The sequence below is a fragment of the Conger conger genome, chromosome 10 (assembly GCF_963514075.1).
Source record: "Conger conger chromosome 10, fConCon1.1, whole genome shotgun sequence".
Taxonomy (NCBI): Eukaryota; Metazoa; Chordata; class Actinopteri; order Anguilliformes; family Congridae; genus Conger; species Conger conger.
Window position 1 is genome coordinate 32,088,221 of NC_083769.1, and position 16,059 is coordinate 32,104,279.

The 16,059-nt window shown below is 37.9% G+C and overlaps 2 protein-coding genes across 5 annotated transcripts in view; both read right to left on the reverse strand.

Moving 5' to 3' along the window:
- Positions 1–4,096, reverse strand: part of rgs19 (regulator of G protein signaling 19) — a 31,890-nt gene extending 27,794 nt beyond the window's left edge. For 2 of the 4 annotated variants that reach the window (XM_061258310.1, XM_061258309.1), the window contains exon 1: positions 3,950–4,096. In XM_061258310.1, coding sequence (XP_061114294.1) covers positions 3,950–4,006 — 57 coding nt within the window. In that variant the 5' untranslated portion in view covers positions 4,007–4,096. The remainder of the gene's footprint in view (positions 1–3,949) is intronic. The other 2 variants (XM_061258311.1, XM_061258314.1) reach the window with 2 other exon arrangements.
- A 4,265-nt stretch (positions 4,097–8,361) lies between these two features.
- On the reverse strand, positions 8,362–15,598 carry LOC133138086 (protein LKAAEAR1-like). Its single transcript, XM_061256536.1, has 4 exons — positions 15,319–15,598; positions 14,464–14,812; positions 14,077–14,199; positions 8,362–8,778 (listed from the first exon to the last, which is right to left on the reverse strand). Exons 2-4 carry the CDS (start codon positions 14,776–14,778, stop codon positions 8,719–8,721), a joined length of 498 nt encoding a protein of 165 aa, XP_061112520.1. The 5' UTR covers positions 14,779–14,812; positions 15,319–15,598; the 3' UTR covers positions 8,362–8,718.
- Positions 15,599–16,059: the final 461 nt, after the last annotated feature.

A 16,059-nucleotide genomic window follows, 5' to 3' on the forward strand; every position in this document is an offset into this window, starting at 1 on the left:
TGTCATAACAAAAGCTGTTCTGGTGGTACATGTGGCCCAAACCCTATGACGTGACTTCTTACGTGTTTTCACCTTCCACTTTTGAGAAACCTTGGAGAAGAATCAATGAAGTTAAAGAAAACCAGCATGTCTCCAGTGCACTCCACTGCACTCTCACTCAGCAGTGAGGGAGGCATTGGCAGGCATTTTTCTCACGGCACGTTTCCCAGGCAACAACCCAGAAGTAGACTCGTGTTTCAGAACAGCACCCCACAGAGGCTCCCAAGTGCTAATGACTACTGATTTCCAAAAACATATTTGCCGTTATTTTTGGCATTTAAATAAAACTTTTTTTTGTTGACCGGGTAGCGTACCAGGCCTGTACAACTATAGGGAAAACACTGAATATGGAAAAGAAAGTGCAATTATTTTGTATCAGACAGGTAAATGAAAACCACTCTTGAATGACAAATTAACAATAGCCTATTTTCTCTATTGATTGACAGGAGCTGACCATCGGTCTTGTGCAAAAAGTTTTATCGGTCAATACCGATCATTGGCAAACCAACTGGTAAATCAGATATGTTTTCATGACTGGCTATAGCCTTCCAGTGTGACACTATTAAAAGGTTCATGTTGTCGACTAAACACCTGGGAAGAAGGGGACATTTCCACTTCACAACACATTCTCACTGGGCAAAGATGTATTAAATTCTGAAGTGTTCACACTATTATCATGCTTTCTTTTAACATAGTGCAATAAACCATGGACTATTCATACTTACACATACACATGCATACATGTGTATAGCCACAATTAAAACTGAGCCATTATTTTTTTTATTCGCTTTTTAAAAAACATTTTTTACTTCAGGTATTTTAACCATATGCCCTGGGGCAAAAAGTACATGAAAGGGACCCATTTACCATGACTATGGCCCCTGTTTAGGCTCCAGGCTTTTTAAAATAATGTGACCTCATGAAATACAGACCCTGTACTGAACAGCTTTTACTGTTCGTTTATTCCTACACTCTCCAGGACTTCAAATGAAGACAAAGAACACGAAAAAAGGTCATTTCAGATTGATTAGAAAAATATGAAACTGTGGAAAACTGGGTTTTATAAGAAAATCTGTATGAGGCTGGTCCTGATATAAACTCTAAAATGCAAGATGATCCCACAAAACGGTCCAGTAATCCATGTTTTATATTTGAACCAAATTCATGTGAAGACCCTTTCCTGCTCATGTGGCACTCTGCTTGTGTAAGTTATCTGTGCTACTCCTGTTTATCAAAATTTTATGGTTGTCCATTTCTGGGATCTGTCCCCTTTACAGACAATAAATAATGTCCCCACTTTCCAGAGCTTTGTTAAATAGCCTTAGCTTCTACTGCTTTGCATATAGATTTCAATTCATTACATTTATAGTGTAACTTATCTACAGAACTCTACATTGAGGGAAAAATTTAAAATTAAAACATAAAGGTTAATGTTTTTATTTTTGTTTAAAATATTTTTTGTTCGTTTACAGTATTTGTTGTGCTTATTAAGGGTGGAAATAATTCTGGACCTGTATTTGTCACTATACCTTTATTATGTGTAAAGTAGTGTGCTTTATGAATGATTCAGTGTGTGACCTGAAGACACAACCAATCCCTGCAATTCCTGAACTGGGATCCTTGGGCTTTTTATGGCCTCCCTCACCATCCATGGGCACCACGAGCACTTGGGTCCTCTTACCGGCAACTTTGTAACCATTCCATATGTTTTACTTTTACAAAAGTCTGTGTCTTTTGAAATCATACTTATTTGGCTTTTCCCATGCTGATGGATGACAACAAAGGATTTTTTAGCTTGTACTCATTTTTATACTCTGAAGTGATGGAATTATAATAGTTTGTACAGAGTGAGATAAATTAAACTAAATGAAATGTTACTGCCAATTTAACACTGTTTTATTAACAATAATGTTTAGGGGTGCCAATAATTTTGACACCTATGGTTTTCATAAAAAAATATATATATTTAAAACATTGAAACATGACAATAAACATATTGAAATAAATGCTGGAGCTGACAGTATATGCCTACATGCAACGTGCTGTGTTTTTTGGACATCAAAAAAGAAAGACTAATTCTATAATATTGCTATATTCTCCATAGGAATTCTATGTCATAGACTTAATGATTTCACCATCTTAATTATGTGTTGTACCTATAACTGCATCACACATTTCTATCACAAGTCTAAGTTTTGCTTACCCCATAATGTACTTATTTATTGAAAAATATCCTGGTAATGGAGAAACCTAATTCTAATTCTAGCCTAATTGTCTATATGGCTTATGTTGATGGAATTTACTGTATGTCCATCTTAACACTATTTTATTGCATTTAACTTGTAACATTAAATGTTGACCAGAATGTTGTATCTGAGAGGTCCACACTGATTGTATTATTAATATTAACATCACAAACCCTATGTTGAGAGATGTGTACTTTGAAGAAGAGTTAATGTAAAATGTCACAATCCACCCGGGATAATTGTACCGATGTTCAGTGCTTAAATAGCAGTCATTGCATAAGCAGCCCGGTAGGAGATCTTAGTTGGTAACAAACTTAGTTGGTATATCAATACAACACTCTAAGACACATATATGCAAAAAGAGGTAACGTGCAATTTAAAAAAAGCAGTTATTTATACTAGAAGCACTAGTGCCTGTATTGTAACGGAAACGTTAACTGCTCTCTGATTTCCCTTTTAAAGCGCGTGCCCCTTACATTGGCACGCGCAAGCGTCTAAAGCGCTGCGCCGCCACGCGACAGCGAGGGTCCCGCCCCCTGAACCTTTTTTCCCCAACTCCCCGCCACGCGCACACAAAATTCATTCACCCGAAGGTCTCGCGCAAATGTCGTGAACGCGCCTTACTACACAGCAACAGAAGGGGAGAGGGAGTACATCCTTTCAGGAGAACACGCGAACCTCAAGATTTTTTCCTGCAGTATTGCAGACGATTCCCATTTAGTTTGCAACTGCAGACATCCACGTGAAAGACACGCTACGACTCCAATTTATTATAGGGACCACTCTGGAATAGCAGCAGTCATTTTGTATTAATAAACGCTTCACACAATATATAGAATTCACCCATTATAAGTGTCACCTTAACATGTCCCACATTTGCCGTCGTTCCATGCTGCTTGCCAATTAGACAGAATAATCAATATATGATGTTGTATTTATAGTTATATTTATTTAATGATCGCTCGGTACACCATGTTGAATTAATTTCTCATTTGCATGGATAGTTTAATAACAGATCCTCTGCAACGGCAGTTCATGTCCTGCAACATTGGACCGGTTTCATCGCAACAACTGGCAGTCTACCATCACACTTTGCCGATATGGTGACTGCAACCCTTCTCGTGTGTCCTTTAAACATAATAACTAGCTACTCAGTTCATATCACTCTAGAACATAAATCACTCTCCTTTTTAAATGAAACCTGGCAGGCTAGCTGTATCGTTCGAACCTATGTGTCGTTAATAAGCCATATACTGACGGGTTTAAGAATAATGTCAGAATATCATGGAAAGAGATCTAGAGTACAACTACGAAATCCAAGTAATTTAGGCTAGTACTAATACAAATTAAGCATTAAAAAAAACGAAGAAAAAAAAAGAGCGGTAGCTAGTCATTCCCCAGTAAAATAAATAAAAATAAAATTAGTAGCCTACAGTGATTATAGTAAGGGCAACTACCAATCTAATTCCAGAAAAACATAATTCACTATCTATCTATGTAATTTAGTCCTAAACTACACCGAATAGAAGTCTGACGGTGTTAGAATCATGGGGGATTGTTAAAAGACGACCTATTACAGAGGAATCACGAACCTTTTCTAAACGGGGAAAACACAATCTAGCTAACCCTTTGGTTTAAAACATGCGATAGTTAACAATACTTACAATGTTTGCATTACTATTATCTGGAGGGCGGTAGCCGTTTCGTTTTCTGAAGCACATCCGTTTCTTTTATGCGGTTTATGTATATAAATATAGTATCTTTTTTGCTCCAATGTTCCAGCTTCAGAATCGACACCCTTACACGGGCAGACAGAGGTTGAACTGCGCATGCGCTCACTTAGACAGTTCTACTCAGGCGGTTCACAGAGGACTTCCTCCGTAATTGTCATTTCTATTGGAACTCCGTTCTGTGCGCGCAACAACTGAAAACTAGGGAGCCAACTTAAGTCACAATTTATATTCATTCATTAAAACACAGGCATACACACTCTATTGGATTCACAGGTAAGGTAGGTTATAAGCTCACTGTCAGCAGTGGTAGCTATTCATTATCCCTAGCCAAGACTACTACTACTACTACTACTACTACTACTACTACTACTACTAATAGTAGTAATAATAATAATAATAATAATAATAATAATAATAATAATCATCATCATCATCATCATCATCAGAACAATAATAATATACATAAATAATCAAAAACATGAAAATTATGTATCATTTTAATGCATTTCACCGTACATAAGCTGTGTTCATCCCCGTTTGCTCAGTAGTTTGATTGCGGTTAAATTCAGTGGGAATCAATATGGATCTCAACTTAAATACAGTTTGTACTAAATGCGTTTGATAACAGCAATAGCCTAATGTAAACTAGGTTGCTGGTATAATGGTAACTTTTTCATATCATTACGTTCATCGTAAATTCATTGAACAACTAGGCCTATCATTTTGCTAATATCTAATTTCATGCTTACCGATTTGCAGTGAGCATTTTTGGGGTTTGAATAACACTCCATTAATGAATTAATTTATATCACAATGTAGCGCATTAATTGCACACGATTTTAGCATTTTACAGAAGCAAAAATAAAAACAATTTATTTTGTACTTGTCCGCCTAATTCACCTTGATGTTCTTCACTTCACCAGCAGGGATCGCCCAATACCAACCATAGGGAAACAATGTTAATATGACTTGCCATGTTGAATTGTAATTCTCCTGTATTGTTGTTCGTCTTAGAGCAAAATTACACTTTACACTCTGAAGCTGTCACAGGGTAAATCCAAATGCATACCGTTTTTGGTCGAATTAAAACGTTCATAACTCGGCCACATTGTGGTATTGGAATTAGCATAATGACAATAATAAATTATTTAAGAAAATTCTAGTTCATAAAAGTTTATGGTCTCTGGTTAAAAGCATACATTATGCGGCCAGAACAGATTCATTTAATTAAGCAGTGATTTACTTAAAGGTAAATAAGTAAATTCTGACATGCTGACTGACTTTGCAACCTGGATGGTCACCCACCACCAGAATCTGGGGAAGCTATTCTTCCCGATAAAGGGTTCATTGCTGATGTTTCAGTGACGTTCAATAGCTCCACAGTGCCTCCCTCCTGCTCGGTGTGACCCTAAATGGCCAGCCGCTTCTCAGGGCACATTGCAGAAAACCAGCAGGTCCTGCAGGTTCTCCCCTCTAAACTTCAGGAAAACCTACCCCTTAACCCCCACAGCTCCTTGTACAAATGCCCCAAATCTGTAGTCAAGGTTAATGCCTTGCTGGTAAGCCCACTGCAACCAGTTCAGAGTACAGCCTCCTATCTGGTTTTCAACCTGCCACAAATCTTCATGAAATGCCATGCCACCTTTGAACACCCTTCACTGGCTTCTGGTGGTTTCTCACATTCAATTCGAATCTCTCACCCTGTGGTAGAAAACTGCAAATAGTACTGTCCCTTCCTATTTTCAGACAATGACTACACTATACACTCCAACCATAACTCTCTTGCCAGCTGGTTACCCCATCTCTTCAAGCATCTGGCAGCCACTTTTCACTGCTCTGGTTCACACACCTGATGGTGGAATGAGATTCACTGCCTGAAAACATCTAAAAACTCAACTTTTCAGATTATACCTCAATGTTTCTCTCCCTTAACCTCATAGCTCTTGAAGCATGTACCTTAACAGTGTATCTGATTATAAATTATATACAGTCTTATGAAAAAGTTTGGGCACCCCTGACAATTTCCATTATTTTCATTTATAAATCATTGGGTGTTTGGATCCGCAACTTCATTTTGATCTATCAAATAACTGATGGACATAGTAATATTTCAGTAGTGAAATGAGGTTTATTGGATTAACAGAAAATGTGCAATATGCATCTAAACAAAATTAGACAGGTGCATAAATTTGGGCACCCTTGTCATTTTGTTGATTTGAATACCTGTAACTACTTAACATTGATTAATTGGAACACAAAATTGGTTTGATGAGCTCATTAAGCCTTGAACTTCATAGACAGGTGCATCCAATCATGAGAAAAGGTACGTAAGGTGGCCAATTGCAAGTTGTTCTTCTCTTTGACTCTCCTCTGAAGAGTGGCAACATGGGGGCCTCAAAACAACGGAACAAGGATGGTGAGAATGGTCAAATACAACCCACCGACCACCTCCAAAGACCTACAAGGTCATCTTGCTGCAGATGGTGTCACTGTGCATCGTTCAACAATACAGCGCACTTTGCACAAGAAAAGCTGTACGGGAGAGTGATGTGGAAGAAGCCTTTTCTGCGCACACGCTTGATGTATGCGAAAGCACATTTGGACAAGCCAGCTTCATTTTGGAATAAGGTGCTATGGACTGATGAAACAAAGATTGAGTTATTTGGTCATAACAAGGGGCATTATGCATGGTGGTGAAAGAACACAGCATTCCAAGAAAAACACTTGCTACCCACAGTAAAATTTGGTGGAGGTTCCATCATGCTGTGGGGCTGTGTGGCCAGTGCCGGTACTGGGAATCTTGTTAAAGTTGAGGGTCCACTCAACTTTGAGAATAATATTCAAGAATCTGTCACAAAGTTGAAGTTACGCCGGGGCTGGATATTTCAACAAGACAACGACCCGAAACACTGCTCAAAATCTACTCAGGCATTCATGCAGAGGAACAAGTACAATGTTCTGGAATGGCCATCCCAGTCCCCAGACTTGAATATCATTGAAAATCTGTGGGATGATTTGAAGCGGGCTGTCCATCCTCGGCAACCATTACACCTAACTGAACTGGAGATGTTTTGTAAGGAGGAATGGTCCAAAATACCTTCATCCAGGATCCAGACACTCATTAGAGGCTATAGGAAGTGTCTAGAGGCTGTTATTTTTGCAAAAGGAGGCTCTACTAAATATTGATGTGATTTTTCTGTTGGGGTGCCCAAATGTATGCACCCGTCTAATTTTGTTTTGATGCATATTGCACATGTTCTGTTAATCCAATAAACCATTAATCATTTCACTACTGAAATATTACTGTGTCCATCAGTTATTTGATAGATCAAAATGAAGTTGCGGATCCAAACACCCAATGATTTATAAATGAAAATAATGGAAATTGTCAGGGGTGCCCAAACTTTTTCATACGACTGTATTCTGTTGTTTTGCTTCAGCATTGCATGGCTTTCAGGTTCCAATACTTTGTCAAATCCCTTCATTGCTCTCTTCAGTGTTATATATTGCCTGTAACATCACAACAGTTTATTGATGCAGAAGACAATTATTTTTCATACTTGCTTTCAAGTTTCAAGTAGCTTCAAGTAGCTGTCATGCCTTTACTCTGGATAAGAGCGTCTGCCAAATGCCATTAATGTAATGTAATGTAATATAAATATATCTCCTTTCTCAACTCATTTAAACCTTATCTCTGTGAAAAAAATTTGTGATGGTGATGATTGGATGACATGGAATGTATTTTTTGCACCTGTGCTTGAGTATATATTCGTGCAATAAAGCATGCAATGATATGGGTAAAACAAAACGTTCCACAGATGAGCCTCCCTGTTAAAAAGCAGCAGATTGATCACCCTTCACTGCCGCACCACACCATAGTTGAGAGAATGTATTTGCTGGCTAATCTGTCTGTGTTTCCCTATTATACAGAGAAGCAAGCATTTGCCTGGCTTAAGGTGGAAAGGCTGATTTATCATTAATATGAGACCACAAGGAATACCAAATCTAATGTAGTTATTTTTCCCAATCATTTTTCCTTTGTTGACAGAAAACTAATTTTAACAGATGTAATGGGACACAAGACATTCAGGACCTGCTGGGTAATACACCCCATCTTGAATAATCCTAAACATGCAATTATACTGTAGGCTAGGGGTGATTGATAAACATTTCATATCCGATTGGACAATACATATACATGCTCAGTAGTGCAAGTCTGATGCTACGAAGTAATGTTCTGCTGAAATCCATTCAATCCATTTTTTACTGCAAAAACCATGAGGAAGACAGTTTGAATATGGATGTGCCTTCAATTATAAAATAATTTTGGATGTCGAGGAATGTGTAGTGGATCATTCTTGTTTATTGTAGGTTCACTGGTTTGCTAAAAATGAGAAAGTCCAATGTTTTTCCAGTTTCTTTCGGCAAATTCGGTCTGATGCACGCTAACTTGACAAAATATGGCAATTTTTTCTAATGTAGAATTGGCAACTTGGGGCAAATTTAATATGGCAAAGACTGTGCTGTGTTCTGTCTGGATGTCACTGCTGAAGACCATGAGACATGCCGGGGAACAGAGAGAGATGAGCAGCTACTGTACTGCAGCTCAAGGCAATGCAGCTGCACTGCAGGACATTTTGTCTTTCTGTGTTGTTGTACCTACAATACCCTTGCAGTGATTCTTTAAAGCCTCAAGGTTCTTAAACTCGATTTATTGTCAGACCCTTCACGTCCTCCAGGATCTCCTCAACTCTTCTCCTCTGTTAGAGAGAAAATGACAGCTATAGGAAGGATTCACGAATAACACATCTCAGATAATACAATATCTCCCAGCTTAAATAAATAAACAAACAAATACATAAACTTGCAATAGGAGGATTGCCAGAACACTGGAGGAATCATTTGAAACAGAAGAAAATCAACTATGCTTATATCTTATAGCTTATAGCAAATCAACTACTGTAGCAGCACACAAACACAGTTGTGTATCACATTTCTGTTGATAAATGTTGGATTGATTTCTGGTCAGCTGGGGACTGATTTCTGGTCAGCAATTTTTTTTCTTTTGTGAAGACATTGGCATTTTATAAGTTGCGGTAAAATATTAAAATAAACTTGTGAGGTGATTGGTTTCTTTGAAGCATGCATATTCAATAATTTGAATATACACTCACTCATCACTTTATTAGGTATTGGATTAATTACTTATTTTTTAGACCTATTGGTCTTCTGCTTAAATCACATTTCTTCCTCATTTTGACATTTAGTCTGAAAAACAGCTGAACCCCTTGACCACGTCTGGATGCTTTTATGAATTTAGTTGCTGCCACATGATTGGCTGATTCAATATTTGCTTTAACAAGCTGGTGTACAGGTCTACCTAATAAATTGCTCACTGAGTGTACCATGTAGCTACATTTTGTAATTATACACACACAGTGCCCCCAAAAATGATTGCCATCCAATTATATTATTTCACATTAATACAACTGCTCAGAGGAAAGTTTTTTAAACAAATAATTGTATTTCTCAATAAAGGCAAACAGCCTTTTTTCAGCACTGTGTCCATCTTTCCTTCATCTTCTAAGTGAAATTGGGGAATGTGTTGGGCATTGTATTTGACCATTCCCCCATACATAACATTTGAGGATCCTACACTTTTCTTGTGCAGTGCCCTCTTCAATTGGAGTGCAGACTGAGAAAGAACAGTAAAACAGTCATGTTTGGCATTTCTGTATTGATCATGAGGTATGCTTGGGGTCATTATGTTGTGAAAAGATTACTTGAAGGCCAATACAACATGCATTGGTACTTCCTGGAGATGCGTTAACAAGAGCCACAGGACCCATACTGTAGATGCAAAACAACGCCATAACATCAAAGATCTACCATAATATTTCACCATAGGTATGACCACCCTGCTAACATAAGTGTCATTCTTCTGATGCCAAACCCGTTATTGGAGCGTGTGTCCAAAAAGCTGCTCTTAGTACAGCTATAAGTACAGCTTTAGAACCAGGTGTCAATTAATTGATTCAAGAATATCAATTGATATATACTTAGCACAGCGCAGACATGTTTTTATCAAAAACACAATTATGAAATAATATCATGTGTACATTAAATATCATCAACACAAAAAGTGCATATTATATTGTAGCAGTCACCCATTCTGGTGCTGGCTAGTAGTTCCTTTAGTGAGTAATTTTCTTTTTTGGCTTATGCAAGGATTTTTTTCCTTGTTTTCGGCTTGCAGTGAAGAATTGGGTTGATAGGAAGGTGATTTGGTTCACCTGCAGCTCAGGGTGTGGGAACAGCTCTTAATTGGTAATTCAGAGCAGCCTACTGCATTCGCCTCTTGGCCAATCAGGGGGTGACAAGGCCCTTTCTTCTGGGCTTAAGAGAGGCAGTAACCAGCATTCCCGGTTGATTTTCTGATCGTACCTTCTCACAGTGAGACCTCTCAGCAGAAAAACCATTAGTGCTGGAAATTCTGATGCTTTAGGGACAGTTTTGATAACTATTTGCCGACTCTAGTTGCTGTTTTCTTTAGGCATATTTTGTTGTTCTTTTTTTCTGTGTCAGGGCTTTATGGCCGATTATTGCAAAGCCTATTGGCCAGCCCTAATGATGTAAGTAAGTACATTTTATTTCTATAGCACCTTTCACAGACAGTCACCAAGTGCTTCACAGGATCAAAAAAAATAAAATAATACATAAAAGAACAGTCAATAAAACCAACAAATCACAAATAACAGGACATGAAATAAATGGAACTACAGTCACTAGCTGCTTTTAAAAAGACTAGCTGCTTTTAAAAAATTTCCACAGATTCGAAGGCTCGGTCACCTTTAGTTTACCTTTATTTTAGTTGGTTTTAGTTGTGCTGGAGTTAATTTAGCATTTAAGTACCAGAGGGGGGATCAAAGGGAAAAAGGGGGAATATTTAAGTTTTCTTTATTATTGAAGAGGCTCTTTATTATTGAAGAGGCTCTGGCCCTTGTAAAAATGCACATGAATTTTGCATTAAATAAATGAACACAAGACTGGCTTTAAATATGAAAGCCCCAGGTGTTAAAGTCCAGTGACAAACCACCAGAACAAATATACACAATGGAATAAATCACCATGGGGCCATGAGATCTGTTTGAAAGGTAAATGGTCATTAAAATAAAACACAAATCATCTTGAATTAATGTACATTTGATATTCATTGGGCTGGACAGTATCCTTTAATGGGAGAGGCAGGGCCTACAATGAGGAGTTTAATATTTTACGGTTTAAGACTTGAGTTTGGTAAATGTGAAAGCAGATACAAATAATTGTATTTATTAATTAAGCTGAAGATTGCCATCTGAAAAACGTGACTACATACAGTATTACACCCCTATCAATTGACCATGTTGTGCATATTTGTGGAGGTTGTTGTTTTCTTTAATAACACCCCGAACATTTTCCAAAATTTTTGTTGTCAAGTGCATGTCCAGATCTCCTGGCCCTATTGTCTTATTACAATGATCATGTTATCAGCCATGAAAAATATATCTTTCTCTGTACATCATCATATGACAAGAAGCACTTGTTACATTTCTTCTTTAAATTAATGTCAGCTCTCCCGTCAGTGCATATTGCAATATGAGGCCATCAGGCAATGACGGGCTTGCTGAGTCTGACATTAATGTAATACGTAGATAATAACAGCCCACAGCAGGGCCTGTTTTTGACAAGGCACTTTCCATTATCATGAGCCGCTACCCACACTCACAAGTGCAAACAGAATTAAACAACATAGTTCTCTCTTATGGAGTGAAAGTGAGAATATTACGAATAAGCTGAGGCTGAGGTAGGATGATGGGTTTAGGCTGTCTACACAGCTGCTTGCTGTCTTGTTTTGAATAATGAACCTTGTTAAAATCCATGATGAACATTTGATTACATATTTGAGTCATGCTATTAAAATTACAGGGAATCACACTTTTACTGTAGCTGCAAACTTGAGATAATATAACAAGCATTTTCCTGCCAAGATTCATGGACAGCCCCTGGCTGTACCCTATTTCTGAAATAACATCAGTATTGTGACAGTCAACACTGGTCTGAGGCAGCAACCCTGTGACATCTACCTTTTCAAAATTATGACAAATTGTCTAGGGTGAAAACAGGAACAAAATGATCTACTTTCACTAAAAACATTTTTAATCCTTAAACAATGGTTTCAAAACAAAGCCCTTTGTCCCACGCCTTTCCTCTCACACTCTATCCATCCCTGTTACCAGAGAAGTACTGCATGTTATCATTAGAACTGCTCTGGCATTTAGCAGTTAAAGGTAAAGCATTTATAGTAACTCAGCTGTCATTAAAAAAAAATGCATTTTCACATTTGTGACTTTTCCTAAATGTGTTGGTTCCTAAGTGCTGGTTTGTTATGGCGTATTGGTGTGAAATCCATAAAGACTACTAGACACAGGCCTTTTGCTGATAATGTGTGAAATGAAGCCTGCTAGTAGCCTGCCAGTTACACATTTCTTAAGGGAAATGTGATAAAACAGAGCCATTTGAGTCTTACTGTAAAGAAAAGAAATGACATAAAGTTAATTCTGTGGACTTCTACTTGGCTACAATTCAGAAAAACCTGGCTGAGTATTTTGTAAATGGCACTTTATGCTTTTCAAGAGAGCATGCGTCATTTACAAATTTACCGTGGAATGAAAGCGAATGGATGTACGAAAGCACTGGCAATGTTTCAACGTTTGAATGTAATTGAGTTAGCAGCCCCACCACCCGGGTACACAATTTTCTCTGGTGTGTATGTGTGTGTGTGAGAGAGAATGGGGGAATGTGAGGCATTAATTGAGAAGTGCTTTGTGTAGCCCTTGCACCCTATACATGCAGTCAATAGTTACAGATACAAATAACCTGCTAATTATAATATATCAATGAAAGTGAGAAATTAATGTGAATAATGAAATTTTGTCATAACAAACAGAAGTCTCTGCAGTCAAACAGAACTGGCTCAATGAATAAATATGCACACACGGCTAGGGAAGCGTCCATTGTGGTGGTGCCAGATGAAGGGAAAAAAAGTACAGGAAAATCAACCAGGGCCCCACCCACCCGAGTCCTCAATGTGCGTGAGAGACAATCTGAAAAGGTACTGTGGTATTTTAAATATAGGATGTCTTTCAATGTGTCTTATATTGTAAACGGAGGGATAGAGAGGATATTAAGGCTTTTGAGGACAGCCTCTGAGTTTGAGTGTGCCTCTATCCTAAAGGTGAAGTGTCTGACTGTAATCTGTAGGTATTGGAGCGTGAGTATCTCTGCCTCTGGATGGTTACCGTTTAGGTTTTAGGGTTTTTTTGACAAGGGGGTGAGGGGGCAGTGTGTGCGGTAGGTTAGAAAAGAGGAAATGGCTGCTGTCACAGATCTGATACAGAGGAAGAATGCTGATTAACATTCTGCCTGCAAACCTGTGGCGCCTATTGGCTGCACTGAACCTGGCTGAGATCCAGAGGAGGCTGGAGGATTCATTATTTTCTGTTAAGGTCACCACTGGCTCCAGGCTCAGGTAATGTACCTCCCTTTATGTGCCTGTACGTTCCAGGAGGCAACATACTGTGTGAAAGGTTTCAAAGGGACTCTACGTAACTATGGACCCTTTGTGTGTTTAATAAAAGAACATACAAAGTCAAAAAGTCTCTCACTCTATCTCTCACTTTAGATCAATACAGCAGTTCTTTTAACCGTGATCTGTGAATCTAGAATTTAACCTCCAAGAGCAAAACAGCAGGCATACATTTTTGGTGCCAGTTGTAATAAATCACCTTATCTCAGGCAAGAGAACTTTTCTCTGCATTTATTTGCCTTTCAATGTTTTAGTCTGTAACCATCATTAAAACTTAGTGTCCCAAACAGTCTCATTTCAAGTTCTACCATTTCGATCCCGTCATGGAATTTAATTGTTTACTGATGTTGCTGCTTATAATCAAGCAGTCTATTGTGAAGCCAGGTAGAATTTTAAATATAAAATACTGGTTTGCACGGCGGGGGGGACTCACCTCCAGTCTATCCAAGCTATCAAAACTGCTTAATTGGCTCACTTTAGTAGGCAGAAGCATCTCCAAACGAACAGCCTTCAATGCAGTGGGCTGGCATGCAATCATTACATTAATTTCCTGGGCCTATGTTTCCAAAGAGAAAATCAGTTAAAGAAAGGCAGTTCCAATGCCATTGTTCATTTAAAGGACAAATGAAGGGCTGCAAAAAAGAACCGAAACAATGGAGATCCGACTAGAATTCAACGGACAGAGCCTACTACAGAACATTAGACTGCAATTAAATAAAGCACATAAACAAGGTAAAATGGGTGTATAATCAATACTGTCATGAATAGTAAAATATTATATGTTAATATATTTTAAAAAACACAATATAAACCAACCAACCCTCCTGTTTTGATACCGCAGTCTCATGTGTCGAACTCTATTCCGAGCCTCGGCGGCCTTCAATTGGCCTATCAACGTGTCTTGCCGCTTCTTCTCCAAGTCCTCTTCGGCCATTTTTTTACTTTTCGTCGCAGCTTTTCTGGCACACAAGCGCTGATTTGTCACAGACATCACTTTTTGCACGTCCTTGGACGGCTCCTCATACGCCAGGTACCGAGCCCTCTGTTGCGGACACATCCTTTTGAGTTCTGCAGCAGTCACGCTGCCTCTGCTTCGGCAAAAGTTTCTCTCGCTCTTTTCGACCGCACCGGACATGTTTGTTTCCGTTCTCGCTCCTCCTCCGTCTTTACTGAATGCGAAGAAACACCATTTATTTCATTGATTTATTATTATTATTATTATTATTATTATTATTATTATTATTATTATTATTATTATTATTGTTATTAATATTATTGTTGTTATTGTTGTTATTGTTGTTATTGTTATGGTTGTTGTTGTTGTTGTTAGTAAGCCTAGTAGTAGTAGTTCAAATAAGTGCAGTTATTGTTTGTGTAAAGAGACACTGGATAGAGGGTAGTTACTATTCTGCGTAACAAGATTTGTAGTTCCTTAACAAGCCTGTTGATGAGAACTTCGCCTGCTTGCAACATGTTAGGATGTCGTATTTTGTTTGTAAATAAGCTGTAACCAGTGAGCAAACAGGCAAGTTATCAACAACAAATCTTTATAAATCATGAACATCAAAAAGTAAATTAGCTAAAGTACTCACAGATTTGTAAGTTACGTAGCCTACGTACACAAATCGATAAAATGCTCTAGAAAAAATAGATATAATGGATTATAGTTCCTTACCTCACGAATGATCAACGTCCTTTATTATTTTTATGTATGCACATATATTGTTTTATCGATGCCAGAATAGATATTCTGTGGAAAAGAAAATGCAAGAAAAAAGCACCTACTGTTTACCAGTGTTGCCATAGTAGCAGCTGCTGGAAATGTGCCATTCTTATCAACAGAGCATTTGCAAATGCGCGTATTCGCGAGTAGCCTACAATCGACACTATTATTACTTTTTACAATGCCACGTCTGCCAAATGCAAGTCTTTCCTAATCCTTTTCCCCAGGAGAGTAAAACATATTACATTTTACACCCTGCAAATAAGAAATATGGTTATCCAGACTGGCAGTGGAAAGAAGTCGTATTTTTCTGGTGCTGGAAAAAAGACTGCATGAGGGTTGATACTATTTTCTTGTTTGTTTTCAGTTGGCTCCCATAGTGAATAACTCCCATAAAGAATTTGTTACCATGGGTTTCACATACGCAGACACACACACACACACACACACACACACACACACACACACACACACACACACACACACACACACAAAACAGTAGCTGTTTAGAAAATGCAGTATTTTATATACCCCAAGAAGGTATATAATATTATATATATATATATATATATATATATATATATATATATATATATATATATATATATATATTATATATTATATATTATATATTATATATACCTTGTGGGGGATACGTGCAATGTTACTGCATCATGTATAACTTTTGGGGGA